This window comes from Rattus norvegicus, chromosome 8 (assembly GCF_021556685.1).
Source record: "Rattus norvegicus strain SHRSP/BbbUtx chromosome 8, alternate assembly SHRSP_T2T, whole genome shotgun sequence".
Classification (NCBI taxonomy): domain Eukaryota; kingdom Metazoa; phylum Chordata; class Mammalia; order Rodentia; family Muridae; genus Rattus; species Rattus norvegicus.
Genome location: NC_141541.1, coordinates 130331412 through 130352485, shown reverse-complemented (window position 1 = coordinate 130352485; position 21074 = coordinate 130331412). Strand labels below are relative to the sequence as shown.

Below are 21074 nucleotides of genomic sequence, written 5' to 3'. Positions count from 1 at the left end.
CACACACACACACACACACACACACTTTGGCCAGGCCCAACCTATTTCATCAGTTCCACAAGTGTTCATGCATACTTATATACACATAAACCTACACACATACAACATACATACAAATACATATATACATTTGGTACACATTGCAGAGCCTCAAAAGCCACATTTTACTTCTCTCTGGCAGTTTTATGCCTTCTTAGACAAAACTCCTTTATAATATTACCTCATAGATGAAATGTTACACAAAAGGGGATGTCCACAGTGAGTACAAAGCAGTGTTTCATTCTGTAAGCTCATTATAAGTTCAAAGCAACAGTTGCACACGGCCTTGCTTTATCATAGTGCAGACCTGTGGCCTCATCCTTGGACCTGACCTAGAATGGATGTTTTCATCAATCACAAATCTGTCCCAAGCCTATTTTTCTTCTTAGTGTAATTATGAAAGCTCAGTCCTCATTATGCAGCTTTCCTTACTATTCTGTAAGAAGGGGACAAAGTCTACTCTTGATTCTTATTACATCATTCTGGAAAAACAACTAAGAACATCTCCTTAAACTTCCTTCTTAAAATTATATGAAGCAAATCATGAATGCTATAATTAATTAATCTAGCATTAATTCATGAAAGTTCATCTTCATGTTGTTTTGCAGGAAATTTGCCCACTAGGGTGGGCTAATGCCCAGGAATCGTTAGCCTGTGTAACAGTGACAGGAAAGCCATAGAGAAGCAATCCTGGGGTGCATCTCAGAGTGCACCCAATCTACCCATGCAAAATGGTGGGCCATCTCCAGGAAACTCACTTGCTTGCCATAGCCTTTCCAAGATGGCTTCTGATTTCAGAGTCCATTTCTGTTCTGTCACATAATAAATGTTATTTTCACTTTCTTAAAGTAATATTATTTAAATGGTTTCAAACAAATACTATCACCATGGTGACTAAATTGTATCTTCCATTTCTTAAAGATGCCCTATTTAAAACAACCTCTAAAAAGTTTAAAAAGAAAACCACCACCAAATGTATTCCTGCAGGGTGGAATGTTGGGTAATAGGGATGGCACATGTGGAAATGGGTGATATGGAAGCATCCCATACTTTTTGTTCAATTTTGCTATAAATCTAAAACTGTTTTAAAAGTAGTTTATTGGGGCTGGAGAGATGGCTCAGTGGTTAAGAGCATTGTCTGCTCTTCCAGAGGTCCTGAGTTCAATTCCCAGAAACCACATGGTGGCTCACAACCATCTATAATCAGATCTGGTGCCCTCTTCTGGCCTGCAGGCGTACATGCAGGCAGAAAGCTGTATGATGTATACATAATAAATAAATGTTTAAAAAAAAAAATAGTTTATTGCCGGGTAGTGGTGATGTTTGCCTTTAATCCCAGTGCTCAGGAGGCAGAGACAGGTGGATCTCTGTGAGTTTGTGGCCAGCCTGGTCTACCTAGAGAGCTCTAAGGATAACCAAGGCTACACATAGAAATCCTGTCTAAACAACGACATCATCAACAACAACAACAAGCAAAAAACCAAAACAATAAAAGGTAAAGTTTATTAATTATATATTTTTAAAAAGACTCATAAAACTGAAGGGTAATAACACATGACAACGGCTAAGCACCAGGCAGACCAGAGGCCCCAGCTATAAATTACTCAACTATTTCAGCAAGGAAAAACCTTGTGTGACAACCCAAGTCCTCTATGTTCTTGTCTTAGGTTCAGCCTGCCCTAAGACAGAAAGATTAACAGATCATCTTTCAACAAGGCTCGGAGACTTTAGCACTTTTCCAATGACAGGATGACAAGCTGAACAGGACTTACCACTGGGAGCGGCTAGTGCAAAGATGTTGGTTTTGTTGTTCATATGTTTAAAAGTACTTCCCAATTGCTTCTGATTCATATGGCCAGCCTCATTATGAGGCATTCTGATATCACTATTATATCAGTGACATCACAAGTACAATCATTAACATGGTTCTACCCTTGAAAGCCTTCTGGTAAGTCAAGACAAAGTCAGGAAGCTCTCCTGATGTTTCCTCTTCATATTGCTAACATTCATGTAAGCAGTGGATGGTACCCAAAAAAATAAGGAAAAGATGAGACCTATGTTCTTCTTACTTATCCAGTAGGAGGAACAGCATGGTCTACTTCATTCTGCTAGATGAATTGGGTATAAGATGCCCAGTTTTCCCCTTAAAAAAGCAAGAATTAATCTACCAATTCATGGCACAGTTGGTTTGTCTGAAACCAACTCTTGTTGGTCTTTTGACAGTATGTGCTAGGTATGGTAAAGTGTTGTGCATAGGCAAAATATAGTAGAGAATAGTTTACTCAGGGCATGGGATGGGAGTTGAAAGGGTAGTAGAGACAGAGACAGGCAGAGAGAGAATAGAGGATTGGAGGCTGGCTATGAGCACGTGGAGAGAGGGAGGAGGGGAATGGGGAGAGTGGAGGAAGGGGTGAGAGGACAGAGTGAAAGCAAGAAGGCAAGCAGCCCCTTTTATAGTGAGTTGGGCATACCTGGCTGTTGCCTAGTAACTATGGGGCGGAGCTTAGATAAAATGCTAATAGTGAGCACAGCAAATGCTATTGTTTGCACTGTCTAGGACTGCTTTCTTACTGCAAAGGCAGACCTGAATAGTTGAAAAGGACCATATGGCACGAGAAGCAGTGAGTAGTTTATCAACTTCTACTTTACAGGAAAGCTGCTTGACTCGAGGTGTAACCACTATTAAAGAGATGACTTGTATGTAAAATAAAATGAGGAGTATGCGGAGTACACAACTGAAAAGGCAAATTTAATTATTATCAAGTGAGGTTCACAGCATTATTCTTTGCTACCATATATATCACATATGGGTTCAGGGCAGGCACATGTATGCAAACTGATGTGCATGCACAAAAAAACCCACACCAACTCTGCTTGTATAGCTTATTACTCTCCCATCCAACAGCAAAAGGAAAACTGCTTTAAAAACAAACAGCAAAACCATAACAACCACAAGACAAACTTAGAGTTTCAAATTACATGCACAAGGTTGCAAAAGATGAACAGGATATGGTGGTGCATGCCTTTAGTCCCAATACTCAGGAGGCTGAGGCAGGATGTTTGCCAAATTTAAGATTACCCTGCGATATATAGCCCTAACATACATACATACATACATACATACATACATACATACATACATACATACATACATAGAGGCAGACAGACAGCAAGCAAACAAACAAAGAAATAGATGAATAATGCTAGAGTATATTTTACCTTGTTTTTAATCAGCTTGGCTCTTTGAGCAAAATTAAGTGTTGACAGTGTTTCCCCAAAACACCTGGATCCTGGATGAACATTTGCAATTATGGCTGTTTTGGCATTGCCACCAAGGGAGTCCTGTTTAATGACATCAATGGTATATGTTTTTACATGGTAAATTCTAAGATCTTTTTCAGAAAATGATAAAGACCCAGAAACTCTTCCACTATCCCCGTAACCACAATGCAAAGGTGGCAGGCACCGGGATCAGCTTTACCCGAAGTAAGAAGGTAAGTTTGGAGTCCCGGTAGCAGACATGCCTCTGTTTCCCATTGCCCACATCAACAAGGGCAGTGATGACTTGGCCCAGGCAGCTCAGTGATCGGTTTATGTTACCTGCCTCCTAAGGAATTAGGGGAAAGCAAAAATAGGTGCAATGTCAATGTCTGATGTTCTGAGCTTAAATTTAAGTTGCAAGGCAAAAACCTGGGATGGAAAAGCAAAGAAGAGGCAAAATAAAAGAAAACTTCTAAGCTACAACAACACACTCAATTATCCCACTTCCCATTTCATGTAACTGTAACTGCAGAGTGTTGTAAAAGTCTGATCTGAATCAAATGTGGCATAACGTTCTCTCTCACCACTGGTCAGCAACAGCAAGCTGGGGCTCTAGAAAGCATGAGACGTTACTGACCGGAACGTTTAGCCGGCTAGATATACTGAATGCACTTCTGATTTACGATATTTCAGCTTAACCAGATGTCTTTGGAGGTAACAGCAATAGAAGTCAAGGAGAACCTGTATAAGCACATTCCCTTCTTGGCAGAAACATGAGCCTTTGCTGGCTGTAAGTTCAGCAGCTCAAATCTCTCTTCCACTTCTGATTCTTCTCTCTCAGGTCGCATTCCTCAACTACATAACTTGTACATATTCCAGTGTCGACACTGAGATACACACTGACAGTGCACATCTCAGTGCACTTCCTTCCCACGGCTAATAGCTCAGGTTATGTGCCTCCCACTTCAGGTATTATACACGACTGTTCTCCTTTCTTGTTAGCTTCTCCCCTCTGATCCTGGGAGCAGCAGCTTGATAGATCTCAGTGTTTATAACATAGGCTTTCTACATGATGCTCCAGACTTTTCAATGTTTTCCAGGGCATAGAAAGCGGAGTATAAACGTGGCTGGGCACTCCTGGTCCTGGGCTTTCTTGCTCTATAGCTGATCAATCTACTGATGCACAGTGAAATATTCAATGCATAGCTGCTCAGTAAGGCCCAACAAACCTTGAGATATCACTTGGCAGGGCAGGTGCTCTCTGTTTCTCTCTCCAGAATCAAACCCTGGTTTCTATGAGACAACTACTACTACAGACACCTCCCAACAGTCCACTCCATATTATCCTTTCTTTGTTCCCTCATGGCTGAAAGTAACCACTTTTGCTCCTGACAGGGATAGACTTCTATCCCATTCATGTTTACTACTATAATCTCATAAAATCTTTGCTCCTTCTTAGTAGGAACAATTCTTATTTCTTCTAAGGTCTTCACTGTACTTGGTGTGGCACTACTTTTCAGTAAAAATTCACACTAAGTTAAGAAGGACATCATTTCATTCCTACCTTCAACCTCATCCCTTCTGCATGGGTGTCTTTTTGCCTCTCAGATCCTGCTAAGTCCACCAGGTTGAGTAAGGAGGTCCGAATGTTCACAGCCTCACTGCTTTTCTCCATTGATTCTATTGTGATTGTAAAGACTGCATGAGACCTGGAAGATTCTCTGTTCATAGATGTTGATGCTACACGCCTGTTCCTCCAGCCTCTAGATAAGACCTTTGGGAAAAGGAAACTGTTACAGGAAGCCATGATAGGTGCACCCAAGGCAAATTCACAACATAAAATAATACAAAATAATAACACATAGGTAATTATCCACCTTTGCAACAGAGTAATTTCCACATAGAACAGGGGCCTTTCCACTGTTATCTAGCTTTGTGAGAAGTTCTGTAATCACAAGTTCTAAGAAGTATATATTTAGATACCAAAGTTGGTAGAACTATAAAGAATAATATCAAAAAATGTTCTTCTTTTCCTCTTCACATCACAAAAAGAGACAAGAGTATGTCAGGCTGGCCTGGAACTCACTACATAATTCAAACTGGCTTTGATCCTGCTGCTTACACCTCCCAAGTACTGTGATTATAGACGTGAATCCCATTCTTTAGCTTAGATAATAAAAATTCTAAACCCAAAAGAAATCTCAAGTCATCTTTTGTCTAATGTTTTGATAACTTTCTCCCTGTAAAGATTTTTTTTCCCTTTCCATTAAGACAAGAAAATGTATCAAGGTTTAGACTACAAGCTCTTAGGCAAGCCACAGTTCAAACTCTGACTCTACTATCTACAAGGTGTGACTATAAAAAAAGTTCTGCTTCTCTGTTTAAAAATGAGCATGTGGGGGTTGGGGATTTAGCTCAGTGGTAGAGCATTTGCCTAGCAAGCGCAAGGCCCTGGGTTCGGTCCCCAGCTCTGAAAAAAAGAAAAAGAAAAAAAAAATGAGCATGTGATGGGGCTGGAGAGATGGCTCAGTGGTTAAGAGCACTGGCTGCTCTTCCAGAGGTCCTGAGTTCAAATCCCAGCAACCACATAGTGGCCTACAACCATCTGTAATGGGATCTGATGCCCTCTTCTGGTGTGTGTGAAGACAGCAACGGTGTACTCATGTACAATAAGTAAGTAAATAAGTAAATAAGAAAGAGGTGTGGGAGCAAGGCATAGTGGTGCAAGCCTTCAATCCCAGCACTGGGAGGCAGAGGAAGAAGCAGGCAAATCTCTGCGAGTTCAAGGCCTGATCTACCAAGTACGCTCCAGGATACCCAGCGCTACAGAGAAACCCTGTCTTGGACCAAAAGAGCATGTGGGCACTGACCTCACAGGGTAGAATATCTAAATTCAATATATATATTCCTACCTTGGGATGTTACTGAAATTTATATCGTGATTCGACATCGTGAGGACTGAAATGAGGCATGAGATGCGGGGAATGTCAAGTCCTAGGCAAAGCTGTGGGGTTTCTTAAGAGGGGAAGGGTAGTGATGGCTGTGACAAGGACTCTCTACGTAGCTCTTACTAGCTGGCAGCTCTGTTTAGACCAGTCTGGCCTCCAACTCACAGACCCACCTGCCTCTTCCTCACAGTGCAGGGACTAAAGAAGTACACTGCCACCCTTAGCCTCAGCTAAGACCCCTAACAGGCCTGTAGGTGATGCTGATGACCTGAGAAACACAACTTGGAGAACACACTCACAATATGTGTAAGGGTAACACAGAGAGCCCAGTAAAGTTACTTCAAAGGCTACAATGCTAGATATGAAAACACTACTAAGAGAACAGTAGAAAACTGAAATTACTTGTCAGTGTTGATTGAAGACTGAACAGAGGGCCTTTGACTACTAGGTAACCTCTATACAACTGATCTATTTCCCCTAAAATTGATATTACTTGAATTATTTATACTTTTTCAACAGTACTTTATGCTTTCTTTTCATACCATTAAAATAAATATTTTAATATGAAGTCATTTATGTATTTACATAGCTTAAAAAATGTTTCTCAAACTCAGGACAAATTCCAAAAGCAATGGAACCACATTTGCTTACTTAACTCTTTGAACATTTAACTAACATTTATTTTTGAACAATTAAATTTGAATATTTAACTCTTAAAAAACATTATAGTACCTAACATTTTATATGCTAACTTTAAAAATTATAGACATTTAAGAATAACTACATGCTAAAATACTTGAAAAAAAAAAGAAAGGAAAATGAAAACTTGCTAGGAATACATAATTTATCAAAATTGACCTGAATAAGAAATAAAATACTTGCATAGCTTTATTAAGGAATCTTATGGTTAAAAGTCTTGGGAAGAGGGAGTGGCTGATGTTTGAAAGTTGCTGACTGTGAAAGAGGTCCTGGGTCTTATTCCTAGCACATACACATAAATCTCCCAAACTACAACGAAGGACAAAGGATTAGTTCTACCATAATGTCTAAGTAGATTTCATTCTAAACACACATTCCCAGATGCAGGTAAATAGGGCAAGGAGAACAAGACAAATGGAAATTACAGGTTGACCCTTATTAACCTTTAAGAACTTCATGAAAAGCTAGGCCTGGTGGTGCATGCCTTTAAACACAGCCGTTCAGAAGCAGACAGATCGCTGTAAGTTCCAAGCCAGCCTGGTTAACCCAGCAAGTTCAAGGACAGCCAGGGCTACAGAGAGAAAACCTGACATGAAAAGCAAAAAAACAAAAACAAAACAAAACAAAAAAAACCAAAAAACAAAACAACAACAACAAAAAAACCCAAATCCCAAAACAAACCAAATAAACAAAACAAACAAACAAAACAAAACAAAACAAAAACCCATTAAACAAAACACTAAAACTTCTATTGAGTACTTTATCAAACTAATGTGTTGACGAGATATTCCACCTATGGCATCTAACAAAATTTAACATTATTGATTTTAAAAGGTAGGTGATATGGTGACTAATTTGACAGAAACATTCCGTGAAACTCAGCTTTTGGGTGGGTGTGGTGACACCTACTTGAAATTTTTTGCACTTAGGAGGCTGAGGCAAAAAGAATACAAGTTTGGAACCAGCCTGGTTGGGCTGCATAGTGAGTTTAGGCCAGTCTGGACTTCTTAATGGGACAGTATCTCTTAAAATAATAAAATAAAATAAACAGACTCAACTACAGCCAACTGTGGTGGTTTTGTCTTTAATCCTAGCACTCAGGAGGCAAAGCAGATGGAGTTCTATGAGTTCCAGGTCAGAATGGTACTCTCTACACACAGAGAGAATACCAGGACAGCCAGAGCTACCCAGAGACCCTGTCTCAACTTATATGAGGATGGCATTATTTTTTAAGAATTCAATTTTGTGTTATAAAACTTATTTAAGGTTCTGGGGTAGTTTGAATATGCTTGACCCAGAGAGTAGCATTAAGAGGTGTGGCCTCATTGGAGTAGGTGTTGCCTCGTTGGAGGAAGTGTCACTGTGGGGATTAACAACGACACCCTCCTCCTAACCATGTGGAAGCCAGTCTTCTGCTAGCAGCCTTCAGATGAAGATGTAGAACTCTCAGCAGCCCCTGCACCATGCCTGCCTGGATGCTGCCATGTTCCCACCTTGATGATAATGGACCGAACCTCTGAACCTGTAAACCAACCCCAATTAAATGTTGGCCTTATAAGAACTGCCTTGGTCATGGTGTCTGTTCTCAGCAGTAAAACCTAAGACAGGTTCTAGAGAGATGACTGAGCAGTACTGGCTGCTCTTCCAGAAAACCTAGGTTCAATTTCCAGTACCCACTTGGCAGCTCACAACCTTCTTTATTTCCAGTCCCAGAAAATCCAATGCTGTCTTCTGGTTTCTGGAGGCACTATACACTGATGGCATACAGATATACCTGCAAGCAAAAAGCTATACACATAAAAGAATATAAGGAAAAGACCTTAATTGAAATAAATTGGTCATATCAGAGTCCTAAAATCTAGCAGAATGTTTTCAGATGTTTCTTCAGTGTGTTTATTTGCTCTCTCACAACAGGGAAGCAAACACAGAAAGATCAGTGCTCTCACGAGGGCCTTGTACAAGGAGCTCACAGAGCACCAGATGCTGATGCGTTATCTTCCTTAAAATGTCTTTCAGATTGTGTTACTACAATAAATACCATCGAATGTAAGGGGGTGGTTCTGATGCTTTGATCGGGAATCTGTGTTTACTGATGCTGAAGGTCCTCGCCCATAATTAGTTTTTGATCTATCAATAAAGATGCCAGTGGCCAATGGCTGGGTGGAAAAAAAAGAGGCAGGACTTCCAGATTCCACAGGCTGGGGAGAAGAACAGAATCGAGACACCCGAGGGAGAGAGACAGGCCAGACTGGAGCTACAGGGGAGGTCTTCCAAATGTAGGTGGGAAGGGAAAGTGGCCCCAAAACATATTGGGCAGCAAGACCAATGGGCTTCACAGAAGGTAACCAGGCAACTAAGTAGAGGGCAGATTTAGAAGCGTTGAGCTAGGAGTGAAAATAAGGGCACACTAGCCTTGGAAGGCTTAGAAGAGCCCAGCCACTGAGCCAATAAGTCAGCTAAAAATGAGCTAATGAGGGTTGGGGATTTAGCTCAGTGGTAGAGCACTTGCCCAGCAAGCGCAAGGCCCTGGGTTTGGTCCCCAGCTCCGAAAAAAAGAGAAGAAAAAAAAAATATATGAGCGAATGTGTACTTGTCTTTTATCGGCGGACATGGGATAGCTCCTGGGCGGGTGCATGTGTGTGGCCAACCAGGAACACAGAGCCTTGTAGAGCCTTTAGAGCCTTGTGTTCCTTGTAGACAAAACTACAGGCTACAATAAAGCACTGCAAAATCAGCAGTCCAGACCCCCCCCTACCCTCGCATACATCTGTTTATAAGATAGGCTGTTACTGTGTAGCCGAGGCTAGTCTCAAATTCAATTCGTCCTCAATGTTGTGAGTGCTGAGAGCACAGGTATGTAACCCTCAAGTCTAGCCCCAAATTGGAGATTAACTAAGTGCTGAGAGCACAGGTATGTAACCCTCAAGTCTAGCCCCAAATTGGAGATTAACTAAGTGCTGAGAGCACAGGTATGTAACCCTCAAGTCTAGCCCCAAATTGGAGATTAACTAAGGAGAAATGTAGAAACTATTGCCACATTTTTTTCTCTTTAGTTCTCAAGAAGTTTGTCCTTGCTTTTATGAAACCTTTTATCATCTCAATCTTGACTTTGAGATGAGGACACTTTCTTGGCACGCTTACTGCTTAAATATCAAATGTGTTTGATGGCGGGCACCTGGTAGGCTTCAGCAGCTGAGGCCACCACCTGCTCCACTGCACCAACCACGAAGACGCCCTTCTTTATGTGCTCTCTTAAATACAGTCCGACCGATGCAGAGTCCAGCAGGTCGTATATCTGCTCATTGTAGACCTCAATGAAGGAGCACTTACAAAGGAAACTCTTCCCAGCTCCAGCCTGTAAAAGAAAAGCAACTGTTTTTAGTCATTCGTCTTCTGTGAGCTACTTCAGGTGTGCTTTCCTATTGTCCTTCAATATAACGTAAAACATAGAAAAGTCACTGAAAATAATATAGAAACCAATTCCAAAACATTATGTAACTTTTAATATGATCACTGCAGCCCCAGGAGTCCAGTTTGGAGAGTACAAAAGAGCCTGCTCATGGCAATGGCAATGGGAACAGAGCAATGCAAGTACGTTTCCACTGCTCTCCATACTGTACTTCCTTATAAAGTCTTGGTTTTTAACATTTATCTATTGTGTCTATAAGTACAGACATACTCATACATGAAATATCTGTGTAGAGCTGAGGACAACTTCTGGGAGTCAGTTGTCACCTTCTGCCATCTGGGTCCGAGGGATCGAAATCAGGTCGTCAGGCTTGGTGACAAGCATCCTTATAGACTGAACCATATCATTGGTCCAGACAGGTTTTACTTGAAGTAAGGTTCATGTTCTTTAAAAGAATGAAAATAATTCATCCTAAAAACTATAAATTTGGGGCTAGAGGGATAGCTCAGAGGGTAAAAGCACATGCAGCTCTTATAAAGTCTTTGGTTTGGTTTTCAGCACCCACATAGGAACTAACAACACTAGGCCAAGTTCACTGCCCTCCTCTGATGTCCACAAGCACTGCACACAGACGACGCATGTAAGTACAGGTAAAACACTCATACATTTAAACGAAAGAAAACCTTACTTTAAAAAAAAAAAAAAAAAAAACACCACCTCAGGGGCTGGAGAGACAGTTTAGTACTTAAGAACACTCGACTGCTTTTTCTTCAGCGGATCCTCCTAGGAGTCTCAGTGCACACATAGAGGCTCATAAACATCTGTAACTCCAGTCCCAGGGGATCTTGCATGCTCTTCTAGGCTCCTTGGGTACCAGATACGCCCATAGTACACAGACATATATGCTGACAAAAAACCCGATATTCAAAAAAATTTTTTTTCAAGACAGTGTTTCTTTGTGTAGTCCTTGCTGTCTTGGAACTCTCTCTATAGACCAGGCTGGCCTTGAACTTATCGATCCTCCTGCCTCTGCCTTCCACATGGGATTAAAGGCATGCACCATCACCGTCCCACTCTAAAAAAGACCTTTTAGCCACAGAAATACATAGTACTAACTTAAATTATTTTACTGTCATACACTAAGTCTAACTGCAATGTTTGGCACACTGCTACAAAGGAGTAAATGGTTAAGCTGATGCTATTTACCAACTTCCTTGATACACAAGTACACAAAACACATAAGAACAAGGTTTCTCGAAGTGGAAACTTAAGGGTTCTTTGCATAGTCAGTTGTAGTGGATGGTGTTTTGCTGGAGCAAACACATGAAGGAGTGTTTTCCTGAAGTGGACACAGGTGAAAGACTAAGACAGGCTCATGAAGGAATGTTTAGCTGAAGCAGACAGAGGATGTTCTGCTAAAGCAAGCACATGAAAGGACTTGTGATGAAGTATTCTTTGCTAACAACACAAATGTACTGGTCTGCCTTACACTGCGTAGTTAAGCTTGATTTCTCTAGACTCTACAGAAAGAAACACACCAAAAAACTTGTGGTGGTATGCTGCAGTTTCTTGCCACTTCCCCGGACTCTGGATGATTGGGAGAGTGATTTCTAGACAATACAGATGGGAGCTGCTCCCAAGAACCTTTCTAAACAGGTCCATTTCCTTCTTTGCCCTGCTAACCTTTCCTTTCCACTACCTCTGGTGGGGGGTGGGCTACAAGGGAGGTTAAAGCATTTAAGAACCACCATTAAAAATAGGGTTTGAACAAATTAAAGTTACAGGTTCTTAACTCTAGAATCTGCCAAGCCAAACAAATACAATCCTGAGAATGGCCCAACCCAGGGACCAATGAGAGGGAAAAGATGGTGTTCTTAGATAATGGAGACATAATCTACACGGAACAAGATGACAATGAGGTGCAAGCAAGTTCTGCAAACAAACAGAGATGGGTCCATGGATACTGTCCATCAGGAGGACTATGGACACCTTTAAGTGTGAGCACAGCGAGAGGACGGGACTTGCAGTGTATCTCTATGTATTACTTTACTGCTGCACTGATAAAAACCCACAGCCATGACAACTTACAGAAGGAAAGATTTATCTGGGCTTATGAATCCACAGGGTTAGAGGCCATGATAGTAGAAAGGGAACAGTTGCTAAGGAAAAGGAACAGGATGCTAAGACCAGAAATTGAGGGCTCAAATCTCAAAACACAAGCAGGAAGAAGGGTGCACTGATAGTGCAACCAAGTGGGGACCACGAATGTAAATGCCTGAGACATTTCTCATCTAAATCACCACACTCTGTTTTTCTTGGTTGAGATTTTCCTATACACTTTCTCTCATAAAGTACTTGGAGAGTCCAAGATGCTTCCACTCTCTTCTATAGGCTGCATGTATGCCTGTGTACCATGTGTGTGCCCGGTGCCCAGTGAGGTTAGAAGAGGATATCAGGCACCCTGGCATGGGAGGAGTTACAGACAATTGCGAGCTGCTTTTGCCATTTGAGTGCTGGGAATAGAATGCAGGTCCTCTGGAGGAACAGCCAATGCTCTTTACAGCTGAGCAATCTCTCCAACACCCCCTCCCCAACATTTTGTTTTTACAGTAAATTTTACCTTTTCTTTTTCACGATCAATTAAGGAAAACAAATATTCAAAACTTCGTGGAATTACTCCTCTTAGATTATGAGAAAAATTATCAGAGTCCGATGGTCCTGAGAAAAAAAGAATAAAACAAAAACCTTTTATTCTGAGAATCCTTCAAAATGGCAATATTAAAAGGCAGTTTATAGAGGAATAAAATGATATATGGCATAATCAACATCCTAGTTGTTTCAAGCAGGTTACATTTACACCTGTGAAAGAACAATAATAAAACTGTCTGTCAGTGAGACTGAAGGGAAAGCCCACGGTAGCCACCAACCCAATTCTAAGAACAGATGTGGTCTGACAAAGAAATCCACCCCTGTGCTAAGCTTAACATTAAATTAACATAACTCCACCCCCGTGCTAAGCTTAACATGTCTCTACTGTCAGAGACCGACATAACTGTGCTCTGTTTTCGTACTTTTGTTTTCATAGACTGTGATGGTTGAATGAGACTGGTCCCTCACAGGCTCATATGTTTGAATGCTTGGTCTGCAGTTAATGGAACTGTTTGAAAGGATTAGATGTGAGCTTGTCAGAGGAAGTGTGGTAGTGTGGATGGGCTTTGAAGTTTCAAAAACCCACACCATTCCCAGTTTGCTCACTCTCTAGGCCTCCTGCTTTTGATCAGATGTAAGCTCTCACCTACTGCTCTAGCACCATATTTGTCTGCCTGTTGCCATGCTCCCTGCCATGACAGTCAAGGACTAATCCTCTAAAACTGTAAGCCCTGATTAGCTCTTTTTTTTTTTTTTTAAGTAGAAGCTTTTTGTTTTTTGTTTTTAAAGATTTTTATTTATTTCCTGTATATGAGTACACTGTAGCTTCAGACATGCCAGAAGAGGGCATCGGATCCCATTACAGATGGTTTGTCAGCCACCATGTGGTTGCTGGGAATTGAACTCAGGACCTCTGGAAGAGCAGTCAGTGCTCTTAACCACTGAGCCATCTCTCCAGCCCCTGATTAGCTCTTTATTTTATAAATTGCCTTGGTCAAGTCTCTTCACATCAAAAGAAATAAGACAGAGACTAGTCTGTCCTCTAAGCCACAGATCCACACTGTGTGTGCTGTAAGCTTCAGAATTTTCAACTACAAAATGGGAATAATAATGTCAATAACTAGAGAGTTGTTGGGAAGAATTGAAAGTCTGCAAATAAAGCACTTATAATTATACATCAAACACACATTAAGTGCTAAAAATTAGGATTTGCTACTATTTTTTAATTGGACAGTAAAAGCTATAGGATGTTGTACAGGTGAAGGCAGGTACAAGATAGAACGAGGCCTGTCATTGGACAAGGACGAGCAGGAGAAAAGTTTGAGAGAAGAGGAGGAGACTGGAACAGAAGGAGACTGAGCAGGAGAAGCCGCTGAGAGAACATGGAGGAACATGGATGTAAAAATTCCTCTTTGGGGGCTGGGGATTTAGCTCAGTGGTAGACCATTTACCTAGGAATCGCAAGGCCCTGGGTTCGGTCCCCAGCTCCGAAAAAAAGAACCAAAAAAAAAAAAAAATTCCTCTTTGCACATTTACAGGTTGTTATGAATATTCTTTTTTTGGGTTTTTTTGGGTTTTTTTTGAGCTGGGGACCGAACCCAGGGCCTTGTGCTTGCTAGGCAAGCGCTCTACCGCTGAGCTAAATCCCCAACCCCGTTATGAATATTCTTAAGGGATGGATGTGTACAGGGCTTTGTGTGTCTAGATGGGCAAATTAGATCTTATCAATTGGTTGTAAGTTAATTGTGTGGATGTATTGTACGTTGAGCATTTAACACATAAATTTGGCTCTTGGGTTCGAGTTTGCTGAGTAATGATTTCACTGGGTGTTGGGAGTGTGAACAGAGTCAGTGACAGGAAGCCATGCTAGTTTATAGAATGCTTGAGGCTAGCATGGTGTGGAGCCATGCTAGCACAGCCCTACAGAATGCTATCTGAGTCTTAGGCATGGTAACAACCACCCAGGGGACAGTGTGTGAAAGCAGTAACAGAGAAATAGCTAGAACATGCAGATTCTCAGGAGTGGGAACTGGCAGGAACCAGGACGAGTGGCATCCATTATAATTTTACAGCAACAGAAGCCATGCCATTAAGAAGCACAGAGTAATGGCATCATGGATTCCTAGCAGACAGCAATGCAGAGTGGTCTCTCTATGTTGTTACAAGTAGGAAAGGAGAAGTATGTGAGAAGTGTTAGGAATACTACTTCAGGCTTGTGATATGACATTACACACTGATATATCCTCACAGTTCTTAGCTCACAGGTTCTGCATCCTTTGTTATGTCCCGAGTAAGCAGGGTAAGAAAGAATGTCCTTTCCTCAGGAATTTGCCTGCCCGATTCCTGAAGCAGCTCTAGAACAGTTCAGAGCAATAAAGAAGGAAGACTAGTTATAACAAGCCCATTCGAAATTGCATGATGCTAATGAAGCCATGACTAGAAAGTCCATAAACAGTGACAGAATGAGGATGCCAGGAAAATAGCCACATGCTCAAGGGATCTTAGTCCAACCTTGAGGAGAGAAGACACTGAGGGTAAAGTTGATCACTAACAGTCTGCTTTACATCCATTCCCAAAACAAGCTTCACTCCCCACACACACCCCAACAAAACAATTGGGTCAGCAGTTAAGAATACCTGTGCTCTTTGTGCTAGCTAGATTTTTTATCAGCTTGACACAAGCTAGGGTCACCTGAGAGGGAGAACCTAAATTGAGAAAATGCCTCCAAAAGATCAAGCAAACCTGTAGGGCATTTTCTTAGTGATTAATTTGGAAAGGTTCAGCCCACTGTGGGTAGAACCACCCCTAAGTGGGTGGTCCAGTGTTCTATAAGAAAGCCCTTTGAGGATGCCAGTAAGCAGCACTCCTCCGTGGCTTCTGCCTCCAGATTCCTGCCTTTGATAATGAACAGTAATGTGGAAATATAAGCCAACTAAACCCTTTCCACCCCCAATATGCCTTTGGTTATGAATATTAGCAATAGTAACCCTAAGACATTATTTTTTCCTGAGGACCAGAGCTTCTAGCACCCATATCAGGTGGCCCACAACTGCCTGTAACCTCAACTCCAGGGGGATCCAGTACCCTCCTCTTGCACTTGTAAGCACCTGTGCGCACACACACACACACACACCCATAAATGTTTAAAAAAAGAAGAAAAAAAAAGACTGGGGTATGGGAGCTTGTGGAGAGCTGAATATAACATATAACTCATGGGTGTTTCCATGAAGTGAACAAAAACACACTCATATCAGAGAGTGACATGAGACAGAGACAGAAGACCAAGACCCTCTCTTCCAGACTCTACAACATCTAGCTGTGTGACAACTGTGGCAGCTTGGATAGAGAAAAGACCTAGGAGGTAGTAAAGCAAAGCACATTTTAGGTTTGTCTTCAAGGACACTGCCAGGGACAAGTAAATACACAAGAGAAGGTGCCCTGGATGTTGGCAGCATAATCCTACAGGCTTGGCCCGGAAGATGGAGGAACAGGGGAGAAGGTCCACCAGCACAGGCATTCTGCCTCCATTCCTAGCCACCATCAGCACTAACTATATTCTACCACCTCTGCCAGGATTTTTTGTCTCACCATCCAAATGGAGCTGGCCACCCATAGCCTGAAAACAGGGGCCAAAATAAGTCCTTCCCCCTTTAAACTGTTTTCAGGCGTTTTTCAGTGACCACAGAATACTATCACGTGCTATTCATTTGTAATCTTTCGGGAGAAGCCCTTATGGTAAACAAGTTGCCCTGAGTCCTGTGAACCTCCGTAGCATGGTTCTCAATCTCCCTAATGCTGAAGTCCTTTATTTCAATTCCTCATGTTGTGGCGACCTCAACCATTAAATTATTTTGATGCTACTTCATGTCTGTAATTTTGTTGTTACAAATTGTAAATATCTGATATGTGACCCAAAGGATTTGTAGCAAATTAATCAAACCTAAGGACAGGGTTGTGGGAACGCAGTCTATAGCTGATTGCTTTGCAACATGGGCCACAAACTGAGGCTTACAATTAGTACCTGCAATTGGGAAGAGAATCTGCCTTAGGCACTATGCTTTAAACCTACAGGATCTGAGACATGAATTACATTAGGGAACATATAGCTGATGATTATTTGCTAGTTGACAGGGAGAAATTCTCACACCTTGTGAAGTCTTGTGTGTTATCTGAGAAGACCTGAAGAATCCCAGTATGTAAGCCTACTTGGAAGCTGCAACACCAACTTTTGCCAAGGACAAAGGAATCCCAACTTCCTATGACTACACAAAAGCTGTTCACTTGCAGAACTAAGGATCCTACTACCAGTGGCTACAACAGCTGTGTTAGCACCGTCTAATGCTCTTCACCCCCCTGCTACTATTCTGACTGGTGTCAAATGCAAAGGGCTGCACCAGCTGCCAACAAGCACCCCCTGAGAAGCTCCCTGCCTAACAATAATTCTGAGTAAACTGACCTAACATCTGTTTTTCCTACAGACAACTATAGAGGTATCCATAGTTAGAAAAGCAGGTTCAAGCCAAGCAGAGCCCTGGCAATGAGAAGTGGACACAGAGTTCCATCTTTAACAAAGAAGCAATTTGCAAGTTGATAATGACAATGAGAAAAGCAGTTTTCTCCAATGGAATGTACTAGGTATTATACACCACTCTTCAGGGAAGGCCCTGTGCCCAGGAGTAGCTGGCTAATATAAAATGAATTGCATGGGGTTTTGTTTTGTGGACTTCTTTTGTTTGGGTTGTTTTGTTTTTTGTTTTTATTTTCCTTTTGTTGGGGTTTTTAAGAGAGACAGAAAAGTGGGAGGTGGTGTGGTAGCAAACACTTTAATCCCAGCACTCAGCAGACACAGGCAGATGGATCACTGCAAGTTTGAGGCCAGTTAGGGCAACACACTGAGACCCTGTTACAAAAAGGAAAAGACAAGGTATAGCTGAGTGGTGATATGCACTGGTAATTCCTGGACACGAGCAACCAAGGCAAAAGGACTGCGGCAAGTTCAAGGTCAGCCTGGGGTTCACTGTAACCCACTTTGTATCACCAACAAAGTGATATAGAAGGTATATAAACATTAGTTAAGTATGCCCCAGAGAACAAAGAAACTAACAGAAGACTGATGTGCACAAGAAAGGTATAGGGAAGTAATAAAAACCTTACAGTCATTCTGAAAAGGCTTTGTAGCAAGGCACTTAGAAGTTTGTGAATATTCTTGTAAACTGTACTTTAAAGATAAAAGCTAAGCCAGGCTGTAGTAGCACAAGCCTTAAATCCCAGCACTCAGGAGGCTCTCTCAGTTCAAAGCCAGTCTAGTCAACAGAGGGAGTTCTAGGACAGCCAGAGATACACAGAGAAACCCTGTCTCAAACAAACAAACAAACAAACAAAATGACACCTATGTGCAGAGGGCACACCTATAAACCTTGAACTTGGGAGCTGGAGACAGGAAGATGAAGTTCAACTTCACCCTTGGCTACAAAGCAAGTTTGACATCATCCTGGGCTACATGAGATCTTGAAAAGGGAGGTGGGGTGGGTGGTGTCCTTGGAATCTCCCAGAAAGGAAAGAAATGAGGGGCTAGACAAAGGCCTGCACACCATTAACCCCAGCTATCCAGAGCAGCTAGACAAAGGGCTGCACACCATTAACCCCAGCTATCCAGAGCAGCTAGATAAAGGGCTGCATACCATTAACCCCAGCTATCCAGAGCAGGTAGACAAAGGGCTGCACACCATTAACCCCAGCTATCCAGAGCAGCTAGACAAAGGGCTGCACACCATTAACCCCAGCTATCCAGAGCAGCTAGATAAAGGGCTGCATACCATTAACCCCAGCTATCCAGAGCAGGTAGACAAAGGGCTGCACACCATTAACCCCAGCTATCCAGAGCAGCTAGACAAAGGGCTGCACACCATTAACCCCAGCTATCCAGAGCAGGTAGACAAAGGGCTGCACACCATTAACCCCAGCAGTCCAGAGCAGGTAGAGGTGGGCAATATGACTTCAAGGTAAACCTGTCTATACAGCAAATCCCAGGACAGCCAGGGCTACACAGTGAGATCCTGTCTCTTCCCACACCCCTCGATCCCCCTTCAAAAAAAGAAAGGAAGAAAGCAGGCGGAGCAACTAGGAAAATAACTTTAGATACTTTTTTTTTTTTTTTTTTTTGGTAAAATTTCACTTCTAGACATTCCAAGCAAGAAAATCCAAGGATAACAATCATCTGCTGCCTTGGGGGATAGGGTGGAAGTCATAAACCAGGAATCTGTGCCAGCATTGCGCCAAGGAACATAGATATAATAAGGATTAACAAATAGACCGTGTAGGCACTCACAAGCTGGTAGAAGGAGGACTTCACACAAAGAAATAATGCCTCCCCTAAAGCATGTTCCAAGTCGGCACCATAGAAAGTGCATTTAGACGGCAGACACCGGTCTTTACTTACCCATCATAGTAAATGTCTTCCCAGAGCCAGTCTGCCCACTGAAAAAAGAAAAGTTTGTGTTATTTTCACACATAAAACTGAGACTACCCTACTAATTTAATATGGCCTGCTAGAATGTAACGGGAGGATCCCCTCCAGAGTACTCTGCAACCTTCTTCTCCCTTAATTGCACCTCAGATATCAGTCAGGAAGCAGGTACCTGCCCTTTTGGTTTTTTGTTTGTTTGTTTGCTTGTTTTTTGAGACAGGGTTTCTCTGTGTCCTGGCTGTCCTAGAATTCATTTTTTTGTAGACCATCAGCCTCCCTCTTCCTCCTGAGTGCTGAGGTTAAAGGTGTGGGCTGGCTCATTTTTTATAAATAGCAACAACAGTATTTTATGGATACAAAACCTTAGAATAGAATTTATTCAACCAGAATCAACTGGACTTCTGTTTCTAACTTTTGCTAAATAGTGTAGTAATTTTGAAATTTTCTGCCTTGAAAAGACATTAAAATGTCTTTGTTTTAAAATAAGTTTAAGGGATTCACATAGTAGAAAACGCCTTTAATCCCAGCATAAGGCAGAAACAGGTAAATCTCTGAGATCTGTATGACCACCCAACTAATAAATCACTCATTTATCTCCAAGTTCTACCCACAAACATAAAAAGGAATCTGAATTAATGCATTAATGAGTGTGCCTTAGATGAAATACTCCACAAAGCTGAACATGGTGGTGCACTGGTGCATGTCTTTAACCCAGCACTCGGGAGGCAGAGGTGAACAGAGTTCTCTGAGTTTATCCTGGTTGATAAGACAAGTTCCAGGATAGCCAGAAATGCACAGTGAGATGCTTCCAATCAATCAATCAATCAATCAATCAACCAATGAACAAGAAAACAGATAAATGGGGCTAGGGATTTAGCTCAGTAGTAGTGCTTGCCTAACAAGCACAAGGCCCTGGGTTTGGGATAGGATGGGGTGGGGTGGAGGGGAGAAAATAATAAAAAGACCAAAAAAAAAAAAAAAAAAAAAAAAAAAGGTAACTAGAAAACAGATAAATAAATAGCTCTGAAGACATGCAGATAACCTGTGGCAATTTCAAAATCATTTTGAATTTCATCATTCAAAATAATCTATGGAAAAAATTCTTGCTGCTTTAGGAACTCATGACAAAACAGTTTTCTATCTCATTTAGGAACCATTTAAAGGGTTCTAGCTCCAAACCTTTAGATGTGAGTACATACCCTGCAGAAACCAGGAAAATAAAACAGGCCCATTGTCAGGATAGGGAGTTAGGGAGCCAGAGAGGGGAATAGCAGGATAAAGATCAAGAAAATGGGCCCTTTGGGGGGGGGGGGTAAATATGGAAGGAGGGAACAAAGTCAAATAACAATAGGATGTCTGAAAAGGCATAAGGAATCATACTATTAATTATTTTTAAAGGGCAAATAATGCCATATATATATATATATATATATATATATATATATATATATATATATATTCACCACACACGTACCTATAACATTTTAATAAACTCATCTAGGCCAAAGACTATCCAACAAAAATCCCAATAACAGACAAGTGAATCCCTCTTTTGAGTTGCTGGCCAGTGCTGTCCAAGAGACTCCCAAAATAGACATCTTAT

At 41.6% G+C, this 21074-nt stretch overlaps 1 protein-coding gene across 2 annotated transcripts in view; it reads right to left on the bottom strand.

The window, feature by feature from the left end:
* Kif15 (kinesin family member 15) overlaps positions 1–21074 on the bottom strand; it is a 71036-nt gene that overhangs the window by 36116 nt on the left and 13846 nt on the right. For both annotated transcript variants that reach the window (XR_015626761.1, NM_181635.2), the window contains 6 exon segments: positions 19445–19482; positions 12977–13074; positions 10123–10302; positions 4865–5074; positions 3521–3646; positions 3259–3381 (listed from right to left, as the gene is read on the bottom strand). Coding sequence is in view for 1 of the 2 variants with exons in the window: in NM_181635.2 (NP_853666.1) it covers positions 3259–3381; positions 3521–3646; positions 4865–5074; positions 10123–10302; positions 12977–13074; positions 19445–19482 (775 nt within the window). In the remaining variant the exon portion in view is untranslated.